A 22,492-nucleotide genomic window follows, 5' to 3' on the forward strand; every position below is an offset into this window, starting at 1 on the left:
CATTTGAGATTTTAGCCTGAGAAAAGATTTAACTCTAAATATCGCGTTTTAGTGGGAAATGCAATACCATAATGGCAGATTTGGGCAAATTTCTGACCCAAACCATTTTGTTTCTCCCAGAGTATTTTAGAATAACTTCCAACACCAAAAGATTTCAGGACACCATTTGAAACCATTTTTGAGATTTTAGCCTGAGAAAATTAGACTTTAACTCTGAATACCGCGTTTTAAGTGGAAATGCAATTCCATAATGGCGGACTTTGGTAGATTTCCAACCCAAACCATTTTGATTCTCCCAGAGTTTTTCCAGAATACTTTCAACACCCAAAGATTTCGAGACACCATTTGAAACCATTTTTGAGATTTTAGCCTGAGAAAACCAAGATTTAGCTTGAAATATTGGTATTTAGCATGAAAACTCAATTTCTAGCGCGCCATTATGGATTTATAGGAAATTTTGAAAAACTCAAGTTTTTTTCCTGGAGCTTCTCTGAAGGTTTAATTACTGAAAAATTTCAAGTGTATACCTTAAAAAGTTAAAATTTGGGTCCTCAAAAATGCTTGCTTTTATGTATTTGCTACCCAGAATCGAAGAAAATCAGCCTTTTTAGCTTGAAATTGAAAACATTGAGCTATCTCGCTGGGTTATTTTGTCTTTTTTATGTTGAATATTAGTACAAGACACCATTAGAACCATTGACCCTTTACTGGGCTTTCATAGTCTTAAAATGGGCAAAAAATGCCATTTTACTCATTTTTCGCTTTAGTGCGAATCAAAGACCCCCCTGGGGAATACTGGATTTTTGACCTAGGAGGTTAAAAATTGTGCAAAATGTCTTACAATAGATTAAATTTTCACAAAAAAATATTACACTTTGAATTTTTTGACATCATGCTAAAAATGGTAGTTGACGATCTACCCTATTATAATTAAGACCCTTTTTTGAATTGAAATATTCTTAATATCAGAGATGTTCGAGGCATAGCTTTTTGATGTAATAACTGGGCAAATTCACCATTGGGTCAAAACTTTTCTGTGCTTTTCTTTATTTTCACATTTTTAGAAGATAAAAACAATATACAATAATAACATGAGTTTGGAAGTATGCAAGATTGTCGCTATATTGTTATGTGTATTGGTCAAAGAACATGACTTTTGGAGGTAATTTTAATTAATATTCCTGTAGGGTCACTTTTGGATCTGGGAAAGGGAGCTCAAAATCTATGACACAGAGTCTTCTTTTCCTTACAAAGAGTGTGGCTAAAAGAAACACGAATGAGTATCAAGGTAGAAAACCTTTTTTTACACTGAAGAAATATTTTTTCCTGCCCCGTTCTGCTCACACCACATTATTTATTTGGGAATATTTATCAATATTATTTTGTTTACAGAATGGAGTTGAGGGATGTCCACAGTGCCCATGCTATTAACTTGATGCCAGTAAGCAATACTTTTGTTTGTTTTGATTTGAATGTTTCCATTTCTTTTCTTTGTTGAAAAGTACATTTTTTGGCGATTAAACATTTCACTTGTTTCTGTTACTGTTTCTCTGTCCTCTTGTTTTGCTTTTTCATACCTAGTGCCTAGATCACCTCTGAAATTGGTACTTTTTTGGGGAAAATAGGCTATTTTGCAAACAAAAAGTTCTCTCAACCACAAAATTAAATTCTGCGAAAATTTCTTCAGTTAAGGTTTTATTATATCAGAGAGTTATTCACTTTAAAATATCTTTGATCAGAAGTTATTGCGTAATTTTTTTTTGCTAATAGTTGATCTTTATTAAACATTGTATTTTATTAATTTACTTTTCTCTCATTTAGTTTAAGATAACCTATGAAGACAACAGTATGTGGACCAATCATAACTTATCTTGGTACTCAAGCTCAAATGAATGTAATTTTCACCAAATAAGGTTGATTTATGTGTTTATGTGTTTCCATTTTTTTATTTTCCTTAGTCTTTCAAGCTTTTTTAGCACAAAGATATTTTTATTAGAAATGAAGCTTGCGCTCTGGTTTCGTCCCCAGTGGAAGCGTACCTTAAAGTGGGAGGGTACTAATCTTTTACCTTAAAAATGACAGTTCCTTGAAATTTTGCCCAACGGCAGAATAATCTTTCTAAAATAAACCTTCACATTTTAGCTCTCTTATTAAGAAATTAATTTTTTGTCTTTAGTAGCCCAGTTACTGAAGTGACATGCAAGAAACCTGGTAAGGTTTTTATTGGATATCGAAATTCAACTACCCCTGATTTTATCGAGGTAAGTTTTATGATTTTCCAACAAATTGTTGATTATAAATAGTAAATTTTAACCAATATCTAACTCCTTTTATTATTTCTAGAGAAAGCTTCTATAAACTTGGCAACTATTTTTTTGATCGATGTTATGTACAAGCCAAAAGAATCGGAGTTCATTCTAAAAAATTTCTTGTAAACATATCTAGGCTTATTATCTTTTTAAAGTAACTTAATTACTGCGCCATAATTTCTTTATAGGAAGTTAAAAGCATACTTCTGAAGCCAACCCGTCGCTGCTACAAATGGAACATAGACATTCTTTCAAATAGGTAAAATAGATGATCGCCTTTTAATAGTCAGTTTTGGTATGGAAACAACCAAATAAGACCCTTAAAGGGACATTAAAGTAGTAAAATGTAAACATTGCGCGAACCACGCGTCATTAAAGAGAACAATTAAAATCACGTGTCCAAAACAAACTTGTATAACAATTGAACAATCAAAATTAGGCATATTTGGTTTGATTTTTTATTTTGACATGTGACATTTGTTTTGATTTTGTATCCGCTGCATACAGTTTGTTTACAAATTTGTACTGTTAAGACCCTTAAAATATTGAATTATATCAAAGTTCAAATGATTTCTACTGAGGCATTCATGATTGAATATTAACATTTCATGCATGTTTTAAAATTGTTTTTATTTTTACTACTTCATTTTCTTGGAATTGTCTTGCACATATTGGAGAAATTGGTTTTTGCCTTCTATAATTCTATTGTTTTTGTTTTAGTACTAGCGGAAAAATTATGTTCAAAATTTACATCACTCAAAGATCACCAAATTATGTAAGTTTGCATAATACCTTTTTGAAAATGTTATTTTTCAAATCAAAATTTACTTTCCACTGTACGAAATTTCTTCTTAAAGTGGGATGTGTATAATGTACAAATAATATTTCTCGAATGATATTATAAATTATAATTTTTTTCATAACAAAATCTATTCAATTCAGCTATCAACTTTTACTTGGTAAAAGCATTAGAAGAAAATTTAGGAAAATGCGCATTTTCATTGAGGTTTACTATCTTTCCCAAACTTCTAAGACATTCAAACACTTAATTGTATAGCTTTCTTTTCAGAACATAAAAGATGCAGACCAATTGGTTTTCAAAAAGTTGGGTGAAGAACCCCATATCGAAACTAAATATTTCACATTGAACAAACAAGACAACGTGTTATTACAACCTGTATACAACGACTCTGGAAGGTAACAAAATTATTAACTTTTAGCCTACGGAATAAATCTTTACGAGAACACTTTCTCGTGATATAATTCGTGGGGGATATTCATAAAAAGTGACAAGCAGAACACTTCTAGAAAAAAACGTGTCCGTCTGATACAGTCTTTAATTTAACCCCGACAACTTAGAAGTTATCATAAAGTTACCCAGGTCGAGAGGTATGTTTAAACAAGAAGTCAAGAAAATTCAAAATTGACAACGCGTTTAATTTCTCCAAAATTTTCATCAATATGACCTAAATTCTTTTATTCCACTCAATATACGTATTTTTCATTTCCAAATAAATTAAAAGATAATGTGTAAAGGAAAATATGGAAAAAATTATTAGTCCTCTTGAATGTATTAGATAGAATACTGACTGGTTTATTTTTATTGAACGCACTGTAGACGAGGGGAAACAATAACGAAGGTATTCAAAGATTATCAACATATTCATTGGAAAAGCTTGTTTGTGCCATTAATAGTTTTTTACAATGTGGGCTGTCTGTTTTTATCCTTATAGTCATTCTTGGTGTCCATGTATTGTCGTGTTTCCCTGCTTTTCTAGTATAATCACCACATGGATTCTTTACAAATTTTCGGAATTCAGGTACAAGCCATATAAAAACAAAGACATTCACCATATTGTTGAAACTACACATAAATAACAGTGTCAAATAAATCGGAGTCAAAGTACCTAAATATTCTTGAAACCAAGCTTCGTTGTATAAAGAAAAAAGATAGATCACTGTTCCAAATATACGCCCTGGGAAAACAAATACCACATAAACAATTATTAAGTATTTCAAAGTTCGGAGGGCTGTTTGTTTTCGTTTGAGCGAAGTCTTACAGCTTGCTCTTCTGTCTTGACGTTTGAAACTACACAGAATCCTTTGATAACAAACAGTCATGATGCATGTCGGTAAAAAACAATCAAAAAGTCGTTCCACAATTGTAAAAACCACATTTCCTGTTCGGTCGTAAGAGTAATGTACAGGGTAACATATGCGATTCTCAAACTTGTTACCAACAAAGAAATCTGTAAACATACCCAGAAAAACAGCTGAGAGAAAACACATTGCAAGGAGACGTGTTCTTTTACTGGTACGCTCACCAAATGGGTTAACAATCGTCTGATATCGTTCATACGATAAGACAACGATGATCCAACACGAGATATACGGTAACACGTAAAAACTTAACGGCCGTATAAATTTACATGCGAATTCATCTAAATGCCATTGTGGTTGAGTGTCGTAATATCGCATAACAGGGGTAGTCAAGCAGATGAGAAGATCCACAACCGCCAACGAAATAACTAAGAAATGATACACACTCATTTGCCTGAGTTTGTTTTTGTTGATTCGAATGAAATAAATGATGATAATGCAATTACCCAGAATTCCAATGAGAAATAAAGGGAGAAGTAGTCTATTGTGCCACACGAGGAATTCAGCCATTTTCTTTAGTGAAACCTTTTTGCTCTATGTTTTTTTATCTAAAACGTAAATTTAAATCATCGAATTACTCTCGGGTACCTTAGCCGTCCCCCCCCCCGCGCTAATTAATTTTTCGAAAATTTTCCACCCAGGACATTCTTATTCCAACCCCCCCCCCTTATTGATTTTTGGGAAAATGTTTCTGAAAGTTCCCTCTTTTGTCCTAATTCTGCTGTATTAGCCTCCTTTTCAAAAGTTTTCCACCCAGGACATTTTTATTCCAACCCCCCCCCCCCCGCTTTTCCAAACCCCCCGGCTATTAGGTACCCGAGAGTAGTCATTGAGTAAATCGTTAAAAAGACTGACCGTCTATATTATAATAGCTTAAAATTCAGTGCTTTAAATCGATTAAACCAAAACCTTTTCATAAATTGAACAAATTATGAGTGCAACATCTGTCTTGTTTTGAAACCTTTACCAAGGTGATTAAATACATTAAATTTAAGTGTTAACCTTTAGACCATGAGGGACGCGTATATACGTTAAAAACAGGCCAAAATACTGAGTCTCAGACTTGAGGCCGTAGCTCCTGACCATCTGATTTAAAGGAGCATAAACCAAATGCTTTTAGAAAGAGTATGAAAATAGCTTTTCAATGCAACCAAAACCATCTTCTAAATCAAAGGCTACAAGCTTTTATGGCACTTTTAAAGTTTTTTAAAGTTTCAAAAATTTCAACTTTTTCAAAAAAAAACAGCGCGCGCAAAGGATTTAAATAGAGTAAACTTTGGAATCGATTACCATAGCAGTTTGATAACGAGGTAAGCGCTGCTCATGGTCATGACATTATTTATGAAAACGTCTTTCTCGAAAAACCAAATCAAAGATAGTATATTGTTTGTTAGCGTGCTGAACCAGTTCAAAATTATAGAATTTAAAATCTAATCAAATCCTAATAAAAACTTCACTCTATAGAATAACACATCTGGTTGCTTTAAAAGTATGAAAGAAATTCTTAAAACAACAGGCCGTCAAATTAAAAAAGTGAAAAAATGTCTTGACTTTAATTTTAAATCTTTTATTTTGACTAACTAACCTTAAGCTTCTATAAAATTCCACTTATCCAGATATGAAACTTCTCATTTAACCTTTCATTCAAATCAACGTAGGTGTTTTTCATAGGTTTTTCCGTGACGATGATTCCAAAGGACACACGTTCGTAAAAAGCTATCCCCATCTGAATTTTACTCATTTTCATATTAATATTCTGACGTAGTTTTCTGGCAGTTGCTAGATTTTAGACCATTTTAAGGCCTGCCTTGAAAGGCCAGGAAATCGTCAAAATGGTTTCTAAAGGGTGCCTTGTACTATATTCAACATAAAAAGACAAAATAACCCTAGCGAGATCGCCCAATGTTGCAATTTCAGGGTAAAAAGGCTGATTTTCTCCGATTCCGGGTAATGCCAATATTTCAAGCTAAAACTTGGTTTTCTTGGGCCAAAATCTCAAAAATGGTTTCAAATGGGGTCCTGAAATCTTTTGGTGTTGAAAGTATTCTGGAAATACTCTGGGAAAACCAAAATGGTTTTGGTCAGAAATTTGCCAAAGTCGGCCATTATGGAATTGCATTTCCCAATAAAACGCAATATTTTTTTAAAGTAAAAGTTCAGTTTTCTCAGGCTAGAATCTCAAAAAATGGTTTCAAATGTGGTCCTGAAGTCTTTTTGTGTTGAAAATGTTCTGGAAAAACTCTGAGAAAATTAAGATGATTTTGGCCAGAAATTGGCCAAAATCTGCCATTATGGAATTGTATTTCATTCTAAAACACAATGTTTTGAGTAAGCTTGAGTGTCCTTCCTAAAGAAATAAAATCCATAATAGTGACCTTAGTCACAACCCCTCCAAATAAAGATACTTTTATGCAATGATTTGACGTTACTGTATCTAGATTGATTTCAACTTACTTTCATGAATCGTGAATCAGCCACAAATAAGAGGTAAACATCTCTTAAAAACATAAATCTTTTAATTTTGTAGTTTTCTGTTTTCTTCAATTTCTTTTCTGTCTTGTTCGCATGAATAATTTTGTCAGGACATGGATAATTGTGCGACCTTTTCTTAATAAACGATAGTATAGTCTTGTCGGGACATTTCGCTTGCTAAACAACCATATTCTTTTGAATAACCATATTCTTTGAATCTCTATGACCCGAACCTCTCCACAATCCGAATTCACTTTCACAAAAAGGAAACTGATGATGAGAATGACGCCCTTTAAAATGTGTTACAAACCTATTTCATGTAGAGTCACTAATGCATGATAATAGGAAACGAGATAAAAAACAAGACTGCACTTCCTAAAGTTTTTTTTCCGTATCAACAAAGGATGAAGAAAAGAAGCTTTTCGTTCTCACATTTACGAGCCATGCTAATTTTTTTTGTGTAATGTTGATTTTCCGTCTGAGATAGAAAACTTTCATTGCAACTTAACGGCGGGTTTTAGAAATTGATTTTAGATGATTTGTGTCTGAAGTATGCCTGTTTATCATTCAACTAATCAACAATGAATAAGAAAGTAAACAACAACAATTTACCCCCTCTTTTAAGACTTTTTTATCAGGTACTAGTAACTAAATCGTATTAACTTGCCCTGAAGTATGATGAATGTCGCATACATAAATTGTCTATATTAGATAGATTATCCATATCCATTAGATTATACATACATTGTTCTATGATTACAAAATTATATTCTTTCATTCTTTATCAAAAAATAAAGAAAAGAACTATTAAGAAATTTCGTCGATTCACAAAAAAAGAAAATGCTAATTTTTAGTTGGAATTTAATTTTGCGGATGGGCCCTTTCCAAATTCATAATGTGACTTAATTTCGGGGTTAACACCCGAATCCGTGAAATTTAATCCCTGCGAAAACTTATTCCATTCAATTAAAGTACGTATTTTTAATTCCCACATAAATTGTGTGGCAACAATAACGAAGGTCTTCAAAGATTATCAACATATTCATTTGAGATGCTTGTTTGTGTCATTAATAGTTTTTTACAATGTGGGCTGTCTGGTTTTCTCCTCATAGTCATTCTTGGTGTCCATGTAGTGTCGTGTTTCCCTGCTTTTCTAGTATAATCACCACATGGATTCTTTACAAATTTTCGGAATTCAGGTACAAGCCATATAAAAACAAAGACATTTACCATATTGTTGAAACTGCACATAAATAACAGTGTGAAATAAATCGGAGTCAAAGTACCTAAATATTCTTGAAACCAAGCTTCGTTGTATAAAGAAAAAAGATAGACGACTGTTCCAAATATACGCCCTGGGAAAACAAATACCACATAAACAATTATTAAGTATTTCAAAGTTCGGAGGGCTGTTTGTTTTCGTTTGAGCGAAGTCTTACAGCTTGCTCTTCTGTCTTGACGTTTGAAACTACACATAATCCTTTGATAACAAACGGTCATGATGCATGTCGGTAAAAAACAATCAAAAAGCCGTTCCAGAATCGTAAAAACCACATTTCCTGTTCGGCCATAAGAGTCAGGGACGGCGTAACATTTGCGATTCTCTAACTTGTTACCGACAAAAAAATCTGTAAACATACCCAGAAAAACAATTGAGAGAAAACACATTGTAAGGAGACATGCTCTTTTACTGGTACGTTTACCAAATGGGTTAACAATCGTCTGATATCGTTCATACGATAAGACAACGATGATCCAACACGAGATATACGGTAACACGTAATAACTTAACGGCCGTATAAATTTACATGCGAATTCATCTAAATGCCATTGTGGTTGAGTGTCATAATATCGCATAACAGGGGTAGTCAAGCAGATGAGTAGATCCACAATCGCCAACGAAATAACTAAGAAATGATACACACTCATTTGCCTTAGTTTGTTTTTGTTGATTCGTATGAAATAAATGATGATAATGCAATTACCCAGAATTCCAATAAGAAATAAAGGGAGAAGTAGTCTATTGTGCCACAAGAAGAAATCCTCCATTTTCTTTAGTGAAACCTTTTTTCTTTGTGTTTTTTTTTTATCTAAAACGAAAAGTAAATCATCGAGTAAATTGTTAAAAAGATTCACCGTCACATCTTATTTTTCAAAACCATATTTGATTTCATAACGTTCGAAAAACAGTATACTTTATTCTGAAAATCAGCACTTTCAATTGTTGAACTACTTATAACTATAACTATTGTTTTTCATATTTCACTTAGTGAAGTTGATTTCATTTTTCACTTAGTGATATTGATTTGGAACAAAAAAAAAGAAATAGCTTAATCCCCACGCTTCCCTTTCCCAGCCATAAGACGTAAAACTTTCCTTAAAAAGGAAAACCACTTTATCCTTCCAATGAATAAGAATAGTGAAAAAATGTCTTGACTTTAATTTTAGATCTTTTATTTTGACTAACTAACCTCATGCTTCTATAAAAGTATACTCATCAGATACGAAACTTCTCAATTAATCTTTCATTTAAATCAACGAAGGTGTTTTTCATAGGTTTTCCGTGACATAAAGGACACACTCTCGTAAAAAACTACCTTATTGGCCCTTTTTACGCCGGCCCTTATTGGCGTTATTTTTGGGCTCGTGGCGTAATAAGGGCCGGCGTAAAAAGGGCCAAAATTTTGATTTTAGACTACTATACCGTGACCTGTGGATGGTTTAAACTTTTAAGAAGCTAAAAATAAATCAAACTGGTCATGGCCTATAAATCCCGTTCATCAAAAGCGAGAAACGGACATTTCTGAATCACTTTATAATAAAAATGTCCCTTAAAACACGAATATATTAACTTCATGTTATTAAACATGAATTCAAATATTTCTACGATAAAGCTGTTGAAAAAACAACCTGCCTAGTAACATCCCCTGCAAATAAGGTACTGCTTTGACGTTACCTAGATTGATTTCAACTTATACTATTATGAATCGTGAATCAGCAATAAATAAGAGGTAAACATCTCTTAAAAACATTCAGTAGTTAAAAACATACTTGTACGCATGAATAATTTTGTCAGGACATGGACATGGATTTTTCGACCTCAAGATAGCGCGCGTGCAAAAATTGGATCGGAGGTTTTTCAATCAGTGAATCACGATAAAAGCATTGAGCACCCTTCAACTTTTCACCTGCCTGTGCGGTCAGAACTTCTGCCCGACTTTCTGCCCGACTTTTTTTCTTGCTCCGGGGATTCTTTTTAATTTTTGGCCCTGCTAGCTTTAGCGTACTGGGTTTTTCATTAGCATTCTGCCCGGTGTCAAGCGTGTAACAATTTACTAGGCGATACGCGTTTTCAAGCACAGCACAGGCTAGTACATATTGTGAAAGATTTGATTGGCTGAAACATGTCTCTTTAGAACATGATCGACAGAATAAAAAACAATTGCAATCTTCTTTATTGGTCAAAAACATAAAAGGAGAAAATACAATTAACTATTAAAAAATTAAATATTATGAATTATTTCTCGTTGTTGCAAATAAGAGATAGCCGAAGAGTCTAAGGCGTCTTTGGCTTGTACTAGCGACTCCAGGCTCAAATCCTCTCTGTTACTCAAGTCTTGTTCAGTTCATATTTTTATTCGCTGGGCCTTCATGCCTTTGCTAAACAACCACATCCCGAACCACATTCTTTTGAATAATCATAACTTTGAATCTCTATGACCCGAATATATCCATATTCCATAATTTGAACTCACTTTCACAAAAATGAAAATTACCTCCCGGAAATAAAATGTCCCCGGGAGATTACCTCCCTCGGAAACTGATGATGAAAATGACGCTCTTTAAAATGTCTAAAAGTTACACACCTACTCTGTCTATGGCCATGCATGATAATGGGAAACGAGATATAAAAACAACACCGCAGTTTCCTTAAGTTCTTTGTCCGCAAAGGATGAAGAAAAGCAGCTTTCCTGTCTTAAAATTCACCCGGAAAATTCAACACAAATTTACGAACCAATTTTCGTGTAATGTTGATTCTCCCTCCGAGACGGAAAACTTTTCTTTAAAACTTAACAGCAGGTTTTAGAAATCGATTTTAGAAAATTAAGAACATTCCCGCATTTTCTGATGTCTGAAGTATGCCTGTTTATAATTAAACTAATTAACAATAAATAAGTAATAGTTATCGCACGGTACCGAGTGCAATATGGGATAGATTTTTCGAGTTAGATTTTTCGTAATATTAAATATATACTGAACTCTGCACGAGAAAAATGTATCCAATGTTGTACTAGTAAAAGTGTGATAACTGGTTTATCACCATCTCGAAAAATAGCTAGTGTAAAAACGGAAATTTATGTTAATTCCTTTCAGGAAAATCAGGATAGTCACTTCAAACAATATCTTCAATAAATTTCATGATGCACCTTATCTTCTATAAAATACTGAAATAAGAGAGCGACCTTCTAAACACGAGGCCGTTATAAGTGAAAAATTAGCCAATAAAAATAAGTCACAAAAGTCACGTGATAAACTACCAATTAAATAATAAGAAAATTAAGTACATCGAAGCGAGCGCTTACGGCGCGTGCCAAAAATAAAGAAAAAGTAGAAAATTATTTATAAGAAAAAATAACTGTAAAAAGTGAGGTTTTTACATCCTCAGCGACCAAAGAAATAAAAGTTTCAAAGGTATTGATTTCGTAATCTTCGCAGGTTCTGTTCTCGATTGCAGCCTTTCTCCTACTGGTTCTCCCCCGATTATGTACTACTTTCTCACAGTTTTCAACCATTTGAGCTGGTTCGATAGCGGAGGGTGAAACAGGTGTCTCAGGCGTCTGTTGATGGTTATCGACGATTTCAAAAGGAATGATTTTGGCCAGTGGGCGGTGAATGGATCCTCGTTTTCCATTCTTGGTGACGGTAGATAACTTTGCACCGCGGATGTTGCCATCTTTTCCACTGACAAGTTCTTCAACTTTAGCGATGGGCCATCTTGATCTCGGAAGGTGTGTGTCGTCTTCGACCAAAACTATGTCTCCGACGACGAGTTTACGTTTATCTGGTTTGTTGATCTCTCTGTACATATGTGATTGACGGAGTTCATTTATATAAATCGACGAAAAACGGTTACGGAAATGTTCTAAAATTTTATGTAAGTGACGAAGACGTTTAACTGGAACGAAAGTGTTCGCAGAAACAAAAGAAAAATTATCATGAATGTCAGTTCCAAAAATAAGATGATTAGGAGTGATGATGGTTTCGGTATCATCCTCGTTAACGTAGGTTAGTGGCCGCGTGTTGATGGAGCTTTCAATTTCAATCAGCACGGTCTCAAGTTCTTCATAAGTAAGGAAAGAAAGTCCTAAAATCTTTTTAAGTGAGGATTTAACAGATCTCACCAGTCTCTCATAAAATCCTCCCCACCAAGGAGAAGCTGGAAGAATAAAACGTTGTTTAATGTTGAGCGATGTCATAAATCTTTTGACGGTAGACGAACGGAATGTTTTTGCATTGTCACTAATAACAAGCGAAGGCGTACCCCATAGTGTGCACCCCCCCCCAGAATAGTGGGGGGGGTTTTGCTGATTTGGGTCGAAAATTTTCAGGTGGGATTTGGGGTTTTCCAGGTTTTAGGTGGGAGAAACAAGTTAAGGTGGGAGTTAATTTCTTTAGGTGGGACTTTGGGTGTTTTGGAAAAAGTTAAAGTAAAATTTCTTATTTTCAGATTTTATGACTTTATGATATATTTTTTTTATGTATTTCATAAATGTATATAATAGACATATTAATATATTTTGGATTTAACACAGGTTAAATTGCGGTTTAACTTTTGTTTGAAAAGCGCTATATACAGTGTTCGAATGGCTGGGTGGCCGCCCTCCGCCAACTGAGTCTACTTTGCTAATAGCCATGTGACGTCATGTTCAAAATGGCCATCACATCTCCCTGTTCAAGTCGACACTCTAACTGAAAGCTGACAGGATGAGATATTTTACCTCCCTCCCTCCCTGCAGTTATGGTTGTAGGCGAATCCTCACTTATTTATACTAATATTGTAGTTATCGGGACAAATTTTCCCCAAAACTTTTTATTCGAGGATTAGCCATAATTTCATGCCAAACTTATATCTAACGACTCACACTTACTTCTAAGCCGTCTGACTACTTGATTGGTTTCTACCCAGGGGAGGGTCCATGTACAAAAAAGCGGCATGCATCATGGGGTGGGTGGGTGTTTTCAAAAAAATTTTGCTGTTTAGTACTTGTGCACTATACATGGGGGTATCAGGGTCAAATTTCTGATTTGCTGTTTAGTATACATTGTACTATACAGGGGTGTCAGGGTCAAATTTCGGATTTTCTGCTTAGTATTTGTGTACTAAAAAGCCAAAATCAAATCAAATTGTAATTTATTTTAGATTTTTGCCGGAAATCTTTCAAAATTCTCAATTGTTTTTGTCAATTTTCGAGAAAATTTTTTGAAATTTTTTTTATGGGAAGAATAAAAAACTTGCCCCAAAGTTTCAATTTTTTTGGCTTAAAATTTTTATTTTATGAAGAGGTGTAAGGGTATATTTGTTAGTTTTCTGGATAGTATATTGCACTATGTAAGGGTGTGTTGGGGTATATTTGGCAGTTTGCTTGATAGTATATTGTATTATACAGGGGGTGTCAGGGTGTATTTGTGAGTTTGCTGGATAGTACTGGATAGTATGTTGTAAAATATAGGGGGTGTTGGGGTGTTTTTGGGAGTTTGCTGGCTAGTATTTTGTACATTTTGTACTATAGGGGTGGGGGGTGTTTAAAATCGAAATTTGCTACAAAGTACTGATACATGCCGCTGTATTGTACATGGACCCCCCCTGTTCTACCCCTAATGTAGGTCATAGGCAAATGGAAAGTTAAACATATGTAATATATTGCATCTATTCATATTATGGTAAAGAAGTTTTGTTTTGTTCCTCGAATTAGTATATTTTTTTTGTTTTTAGCTGGGATCTGGGAGTCTGGGCTGAAGGTGGGAATTTTAGGATAAGGTGGGACCTGAATTTTCAGGTGGGACCTGGAACCCCCTTGCACACTATGTACCCCTTCGGGCGACGAAACGTTTGAATGCACGGATGAACGATTCTTTTGACAAGTCCGGTACCAACTCTAAATGGACTGCTCGAGTAGTAGCACACGTAAGGAGAAGAATGTAACATTTCAGACTGTCCTTTTTGGTTTTATCATTATCTAAAAAATTTCTAAAATAAAGGGGACCTGCAAAATCCATGCCAACAGAATTAAATGAACGTTCGTGAAAATCAGTCCGGTGTTGGAGGTGAACGCAATGTTCTACCTTGAAAACGAATACATACGACACATTGTCTGATGGTGTTCTTCACGGCTTTTCTTCCTTGCACAATCCAATATCTTCTTCGAACGTCGGCCAGTGTTGAATCACTCCCCTGATGCTTTGTCCGTTCGTGTGAATTCCAAATGACAAGCTTCGTGGACGGACTGGTGGCGTTGCGAATCAATATTGGATGCTTTTGGTCTGTGGTGATATCAGCATTGTCAAAACGACCACGGACACGTAATAAATCGTCTTTCTCGAAGACACCAAGTGATTTCGTCAGCTTTCGATATGTTGGGATGGACTTCATTAGGCGTTGTTCCTCCTTGATCCAGTTGGTAAGAGCAGCTTCTTGTTCTTCAGATGAAATGACATCTTTGATAACATGACCATTGTTGCATTTAGCTTTGATGTTGGAGACGAAGCGGTATACAAGTGCGGTAACTTTAATCAATTTTTGTAAGGTGCTGTATCTACCAACATCAATGATTTTGCTCAGGCTGATCTCATTGTCAGATTTGTCAGTCGTAAAAAGAAAAGAAACTTCATCCTTGCACTCAAAAGGATCATAAGAAGAACGACCATCAAAGTCAACAAAACGATTCCGAGCTTCAGAAAGAACGTCAGACTTATCAGTGTCGAGAAGAGAAGATTCGTTAGAAAGAAAAGAAGAAAGCTTATCTTCGTCAAAGAGTATCTCCGGTCCTTTAAACCATTTCTCACAAAAAGCGTCTTTAAACTGAGGAACCATCCTTGTAGGGATATCCGCAGGATTATCCTTTCCAGGGATGTGATGCCAATCCTCCTTCTGAACAACCTTTCTTGCAGACACTACACGGTTCTCAACCCAAAGCTTCTAAGTCTTTCTATTCCCTTTTATCCAGCACAAGGCAACCTTTGAATCAGACCAACATCGAGTAGCATCAACAGAAATACGACCGGAGAGAGCAGATCTAACATTATTCAACAAATCACTCAACAACACACAACTAAGAAGTTCAAGTCTAGGAATCGTCACCTTTTTCAAAGGAGCAACCTTACTTTTCGAAGTCAAAAAGAAAATACTGATCCCAGTCTCGGAAATCACTCTCAAATAAACAACACTACAATAAAGAATCTCAGAATTATCACAAAATCCATGCAACTCAACTCTCAAAGTATCACTGTTGCAGGAAACAAAAGCAAATCTATCAATTTCAACAATCTTCACACTTTCCAAAGCGTCTAAAAAAACATACCAAGCACAAGCTATGTCTGATGGAACCTTGTCGTCCCAACCACACTTAACTTTGCAAACAAGCTGAAAAATAGTCTTCACTCTAGCAGTGATAGGAGTCAAAATTCCTAAAGGGTCGTAAATAGAAGCAGCAAGACTCAAAATGGTTCTCTTAGTTAAGGTTATCGTTCGACCCTTTTCCAGAAATGAATCAAACCTAAAGACAAATACATCTTTGGAAATGTCCCACTCAACACCAAGTACCCTTTTGCATTCATCCTGAGATTGAAATTGGGATTGAGCAAAAGAGCTATCATCTTCAATACACTTGGGTTGTAACGGTGGTTCTTTAGATGAGAAAAATTCTTGCAGTTCAGCGTCATTGGAAGTCCATTTCCTTAACTGAAGTCTTGCATCAGACATACTAGAAAGTGCTTTTTCACAGAAAATCTTACCACTTTCCACGGTATCAGTACCAGTGGTTATGTCATCGACATACAAATCAGATAAAAATTGTTCAACAAAAGCTTTGTCAGACTCGAGGTACTTCGACATGTGTTGACGAATCGTACCATTGAGTAAAAAAGGACTAGACGTCAAACCAAAAACAACTCTCAAAAAACGATAGACAACGACTTCTCTATCAGAGGACGAAGGGTCTCTCCAGAGAAATCTCAAAAAATCTCTATGATCAGGATGGATGCTGATATTCAAGAAAGCTTGCTTGATATCAGCTAAAATACCAATCTTGTTCATTCTAAAACTTAGTAAAATGTCAAAAATCTTAGCAAGTAAATTTGGACCAGGATAAAGGCAATCATTCAAGGATACACCATTGACAGAACAAGAAGCATCAAGCACGGGCCTTATCTTAGTGGTGACCTTGTCTTCACGGATAACTGGTCTATGGGGAATGTAATGAACGGTACCCTCCTCTTTCGCAATCTGCGCCTCGGGCACACGTTCGATAATTCCGTCTTTCTCATAATCAATAAAATTTTTCTCGTAGTCAGCATTGATACCAAGACGATCGAGACGCGAATTAAGGGATTCCAGACGTTTCACACAGGCACACTCTCGTGGTCAGGCTTGAAAGACAGTTTCGCGACATACCTAGTACCATCATGGTAAATGTCTTTGGTAAATTGGTTAATCACTGAGTTATCCTCGGCACTCTCTGCCTCCTCTATCTGCCAAAACTTATGGAACTTGGCATCAAGTGGATCAACAGTTTGTACCTCAACTCTCATTTGATGACTATAAGTCACTTCAGTCAAACCTTTGAAAACAACAGATCCACTCAAAATCCAACCAAGTGAAGATTCACAAGCCACGACACCTTCCTTGCTCTCACGTCTCTTACCAGTAAAAAAGCGAAAATAAAAATCGATACCAACCAATACACCTATACTCAAGTCAAACTCCTCGGAAATATCTGCAAACACCAAATCAGAGAATTCATTCAACTTCTTTGCACAATCCAACTTCTGGTTTGCAATCGGGCTACAAATGTCTGGAACACAAAGAGCTTCAACTAAAACGTATTTAGAAGACTTCCGATGTTTCACTTTGAATCGAACAACTTCCAAACGTTTGATTTCCGCATTATTCAAATTTCCAAAAGTCTTGATCACTACATTCTCTTTTCTCACGCACTTTAATTTTAAACGGTCTTTTAACTCTGTCGTAATGTAGCTTCTTTGGCTTCCAGTGTCGAACAACAATCTTTTTTTCACACTGTTGTGACAACTGGAACCAAAGATCTCACTAGTTGCAGTCTGCAACAAAACGCTACGTGAAGAAACTTGAGCACAATTTTGAGAAACAGGAGTAGGAACAGAGTTGCAACTACAACTACAAGGAGCTTTGGATTCAGACTGAGGCTCACTATTTGCATCGGTCAAGATCGAGATCTGATTGTTAGAAATGTTATCAGCTTCAGATCTTTGTTTACCTTCTTTTTTCTCTCCTATTTTTTGATGAATGAAATCGACATCATAACATTCGAAAAAATAATCGAACGGTCATTTAAAAGATAAAGCTTTATTTTCCTGATAAGTTGTTGTACATTGCAAGTGAAGAGAAAACATTTCTAACTATAAAATTGTACAAGACATGATCTCTTGCTTACCAGACCCCTTTGTTGCACGTGGTCTCGTATTTGTACTATACAATAATAAGATATTCAATAGGTAAAAGTTGGTTATGGAGATTTATTAACCCGAGGTGATGTAATATTCAACGAGGCGAAGCCGATTGTAGAAAAAGTAAAAAAGAACAAAATAATACTTTTTTATCATTGTTTAAATCTAAGCTTTAAGTGTACTTTTTTGCCCTTACATATATAAGTTTTTGAGCACTGTCATAAGGTACTTTAGATTATCCCACCTTTCGCTAATTCCCTTTTATTACCGTTTTCCTAATAATGATAAAGAGCTTTAAATCAAACAATACTATGTACTTAATGCTTATCCGCCTTGTTTCTCAATATGGTGGCTGGCCCCTAAAAAAATTGCCCTAAAGAATGTAGAAACTCGCTATATCCATGAAAATATAAACGACTGGACATCCATCTCCTTTGTATTTTTGTAGAAAGCCATGCTAGCTTCGTTGCCGCCATGTTAAAATCATAAAAATTTTCAGCGTTGAAAAATATTGTAAATTTATAAAAAAATTAGAGAACATTTTTTTGTGAATTACGAGTAATGTTCAAGCTCTATCAATCCTTTGAACTAAATGATTCAAAGGAATAAAATTGTGACATAATTTTGTCGGATTTTTTATACCAAACTTGAAATACAGGCGACAACGAACCTCGTTTCAAGGACACAATAGAAGATATAAGTCCAGTCGTTTATATGTTCAACGAAACTATTAACCTCCAAGCTCCAACCAAGCTCAATCTCTTTAAAAAAAAACGGAAAGAAAAAAACATGTGGTTTAAATCAAAAGTCTTGTTTAAATGTTTGAAATTTATCCAAGTCCAACATTCTTCATTTCTAGGGCTTGGCTTGTGGAAACTGATGAAAACCAAAACAGTGATTTTTACCTTCATGTTTCTTCCAAGTTTAATTTACATTATAATTTCTGCTTAATCAGGTAAGTCCAAGTCCATTTCAATCGAATCAAGATTTATGTACATACTGTTGTGCGCAGATTTGTAATACTTGCGCAGATTTGTAATACCTGTGCAGATTTGTAATACTTGAGCTGCGCAGAAATGTAATACTTCTCTGCGCAGATTTGTAATTTGGAATTTAGATTTTTACTTCGAGGGCATATGTTTCCCACGAAGAAAAGTTTCGAAAAAAAGGCTTAGAAAATAATCAGAAAATCACACAAAGGTGATTAAAGTACATTAACTTTATAAGATACGAATCAATATATTTTAATCTAATGAAAATTGGCTTTCGGCAGTTGATTCTTTCAATACAAACATGGGCTTTTGAGTAATTTCAATATTTTCATTTTTCTTATAAGCATTAACTTTATAAGAAACGAATCAATATCTTTCAATCTAATGGAAATTGGTTTTTGGCAGTTGGTTCTTTCAATACAAACATGGGATTTTGAATACAATTTCAATATTTTCATTTTTCCTATAAGCATCAACTTTATAAGAAACGAATCAATATCTTTTAATCTAATGGAAATTGTTCCAATCATATTTTTTTTCATCTTAATGAATCTTTTCTATCTAACAACAAGAAAAAACATACCGAAGCTTCAACCATCAAACTCTTTTTGAAAGAAAGTTAACTCAAAATAATTTCGCTTTAGATATCATGCTGGAATGTAATGCAGGTGCTATGAAAGGTTATAAAAGAAATCCAGTCAGAGGGGACAGGTTTCCTAGCTAGGTAGAAGGTGGTTTTAGAGCAAATCAATATTTTCTTATCACATCATCTTATAAATTGTTCATCAATTTTGGTACTACCTCTTGAAATGATAAAATGTTGACAAAAATATTTTTGTATCATTAATTGTTTTTTTCATAATAAAGTGCTTATAAAAATAAATATGTTCATGTTATTCTCCGTAACTTGTTTACTTTGAAATAAACAATTACCGACAAGAAATAATTTTTATTTTATGAGTTATTGATTAGTTTCTTATAAAAGCAGTTCTTATAAAAAATTATGTCCGCGCTATTGTCATAAACAGTTTTTATATTACCAGATAAATTTCTCATAAAAGCACTGCTTAGAAAAGAAATATTAATTGATTATTTATTCGATGTGCTCAATAATCACAACTTTATTTGGGTATTATTTTCTAAGTCTTTTTTAATGCATTTTGTTCGCAGAATAGAATTTGGTTACCAATGAAAATATCAATTCCAAATTACAAATCTGCGCAGAAAAGTATTACAATTCTGCGCAGGTATTACAAATCTGCGCAGAAAAGTATTACAATTCTGCGCAGGTATTACAAATCTGCGCAGAAAGTATTACAAATCTGCGCACAACACATACACCTTATTTTTTTAGTGTTTTAATGATTTTCTCTCTTTAAATCCTACAATGTGCTTTCCTTATCTTTCCTGATTTTATCAAAGTTTGAACTGAAAGAGGCTTGGCTCTAAACCTTAAAATAATTCCCCTTCATGGATAAGTCGATAAGTATAAAACAATGATTATAATTTTGTTTTTCGGTTATCGAAAGTAATCTTTATGTGTTTTTGCACGAAGAAAAAAGGTCTCTACACGTTTTTTTATAAGAACAAACTATATAAGAACATAAGCCAAAATATTAAGAACAAGTTAAGAACATTTTAAGGCTTTGGGGGCTTTAAAATACCTGATTTCTTAGGAAAATGGCCAAAAACGCTCACAAAATGTCCGAAAATAAGAAAATGTTAAAAACAATTTTAGGCTTACAACTCAAAAAGTTAAAAACATCTGAAGGCTTCAAAAATTTTAGATTTTCTTATAAAAAAAACTACTACACCAGTCAAAACTGAGCGTGGAAAAAAATCAGAGAAACATGTGCAAAAACCATAAGGTTGGTTTTAAAACGAAATTTATTGATTAAAAAAACCAAGGAAAGAGAATTCGAAAACAACAAACTTCTCACTTGAATATAATATGCAACATTCTTAACAAGACTAATTTATTTATAAGAACATCAGTCTCAATTTAATGTAAAACCAAATTAATTTATCTCGATTTGGATCGAATTTTGTGAAAGAAATTGAATAAGTTGTTCAACGGGGAGATAGCTCCCCAGAAAATTATGGGTTGTTTGGTCGAATAATAACATAAAATGTACAAAATATTAGTTTATGAATTTTGCATTGAACCTTGAAATGTATTCGAAATTGAATTCATACTTATGACGAAATGTATTAAGAGATTTTTCGGTCACAACTGCTGCAATTAGTAACATTTGCAACCTTGGAAATTTGATGCTATTATTTTTTCAATTTCGAAAGAGCGTAGGTCGGGCCCATAGAAAAATATATTTTTTTGTCGTATACGCTTTTCTATGCGGACTCTATAGAGTTAAATTTTAAATTTGAATTTTGCGCAAAACTTAAAGAACTATTCGAACCTTAGCCGGACACTTTAATAGGTACTCATAAGCTAAGAGATAGCGCCAATTGTGTGGTACAGTGTTGGTCAGTTCATTCCTGAGCATTTTTAGCGTTTTGCAGGATTCAAAGTTCAGGAGAGAATGACATTTTCAGCATTTCTACTTATTTAATCGGTTATTTCAATTTTGGAGGGGTTGAATGGCTTCTAGTCTAAATTATTCTCAGCCTAGTTGGACCATTCAAAATCTTTTGCATCCTCAGACTCTTAAAGTCATACGTCTCATGTTAAAACTCTACTTTCCAAATTTAAGTTAGGACACTTAAAACCATTTGCGGTTTTTAAAATTTTTGCAAGAAAACTCCCTTTGTGCAAATATTATGGTATACAACTATAGCAAATACTTGCTTCGATCTATTCTCCAACTAACAAAAGAGCTGTTGTTTTATAGTAGCTATACTTGAACGACTCAGGAGTGTATCTTACATGTCAATTAGAGACGAATTCTTTAGCGGATTTAATTTCATCCAAAAACTTTCAACTAGGTACTCCATGTCGATTTGACTTGACGTTTGAGCGTAAAATAGCTGAAACTTGCCTTTTTTCGCTAAAAAAAAAGACTTTTTTTCGGAAAATAGGATATAATAAAAATATTTGCGTTTATTTTATTTCCCGATTCATCAGCAAATATCATATGTCTGCACGATATTGTATTTAATTTTGCACAAAAGTCTTAAATTGATCTAAAGTGTTAAAAAATTGCTGTATTTTTTGAGAGAAGGATTTGGATCGTTTTCTTTTGTGCTAACGGTGAATAACATGTATAGTGGAGTCTCTTTAACTCGAAACTCTATAGCTCGAATGTCTCCTTAACTCGAGCAAGTTTTAAGGTCCCTTCAGTTAACAATATCTTATAAACCTTACTCCATAACTCAAACAATTTTTCGTTCCCCGTGCGTTTTCGAGTTATGTATAGTTACGTATTCGCTGTATGTTTTATTAACAGATAAAAAATCAAGAGCAAAGTCGATCTTGAGAATGAAAAAAAAAATCAAAGAAAATAAGAAATGAAATTTAAAATATAAATCTTTATGAAATGTTTCTTCTACGAAAATAATTCTAAAAATGAAGATGACCTTTCTTCTTTACAGTCCAACGTCAGTTCACGTAACGTCTGCAAAGTACAACCTCACTAAAGGCGACGGCATCCGACTTGTAAGTTTCCTTTCTCTCTTTTTTTCTTTGTTTATTAGACGACAGGTTTTCTTTGTGAGGGCGTCAAAATCTGAATGTTCTTAACTTGTTTGTTTTAGTCTTAAAATGGTCACTGAATTGTTCTTATTAAGCATTTTGAGTGCCCACAAAGCCTTAGTTCTTAATTATTTTGCCTTGGAAGCCTTTATGTTTTTATAACGAGAATAACTTGACCTATATTAAAGGACTTAATTCTCGCCAAAAAA

General features: G+C 34.2%; 2 protein-coding genes across 2 annotated transcripts; one reads left to right on the top strand and one right to left on the bottom strand.

Annotated features, from left to right (window-relative positions):
- Positions 1-1,067: 1,067 nt before the first annotated feature.
- On the top strand, positions 1,068-22,351 carry LOC136821228 (uncharacterized). The gene is made up of 10 exons (XM_067077460.1): positions 1,068-1,162; positions 1,393-1,441; positions 1,822-1,913; positions 2,177-2,261; positions 2,498-2,568; positions 3,030-3,084; positions 3,379-3,506; positions 18,502-18,597; positions 22,184-22,247; positions 22,346-22,351. The coding sequence occupies exons 1-10, from the start codon at positions 1,092-1,094 to the stop codon at positions 22,349-22,351; spliced, it is 717 nt and encodes a 238-aa protein (XP_066933561.1). The 5' UTR covers positions 1,068-1,091.
- LOC136821268 (melatonin receptor type 1B-B-like) lies at positions 7,692-9,048 on the bottom strand. The gene has a single exon (XM_067077497.1). The coding sequence runs from the start codon at positions 8,988-8,990 to the stop codon at positions 7,965-7,967; it is 1,026 nt and encodes a 341-aa protein (XP_066933598.1). The 5' UTR covers positions 8,991-9,048; the 3' UTR covers positions 7,692-7,964.
- Positions 22,352-22,492: the final 141 nt, after the last annotated feature.

Source organism: Clytia hemisphaerica, unplaced genomic scaffold (genome assembly GCF_902728285.1).
Source record: "Clytia hemisphaerica strain Z4C2 unplaced genomic scaffold, Clytia hemisphaerica genome assembly, whole genome shotgun sequence".
NCBI lineage: Eukaryota > Metazoa > Cnidaria > Hydrozoa > Leptothecata > Clytiidae > Clytia > Clytia hemisphaerica.

Coding starts and splice junctions, on each gene's coding strand:
- LOC136821228 (XM_067077460.1), top strand. CDS start 1,092: ATGAGTTTGGAAGTATGCAAGATTGTCGCTATATTGTTATGTGTATTG. Junction 2,569..3,029: donor ATAGACATTCTTTCAAATAG/GTAAAATAGATG, acceptor TTTTTGTTTTAG/TACTAGCGGAAAAATTATGT. Junction 3,507..18,501: donor GTATACAACGACTCTGGAAG/GTAACAAAATTA, acceptor CTTCATTTCTAG/GGCTTGGCTTGTGGAAACTG.
- LOC136821268 (XM_067077497.1), bottom strand. CDS start 8,990: ATGGAGGATTTCTTCTTGTGGCACAATAGACTACTTCTCCCTTTATTT.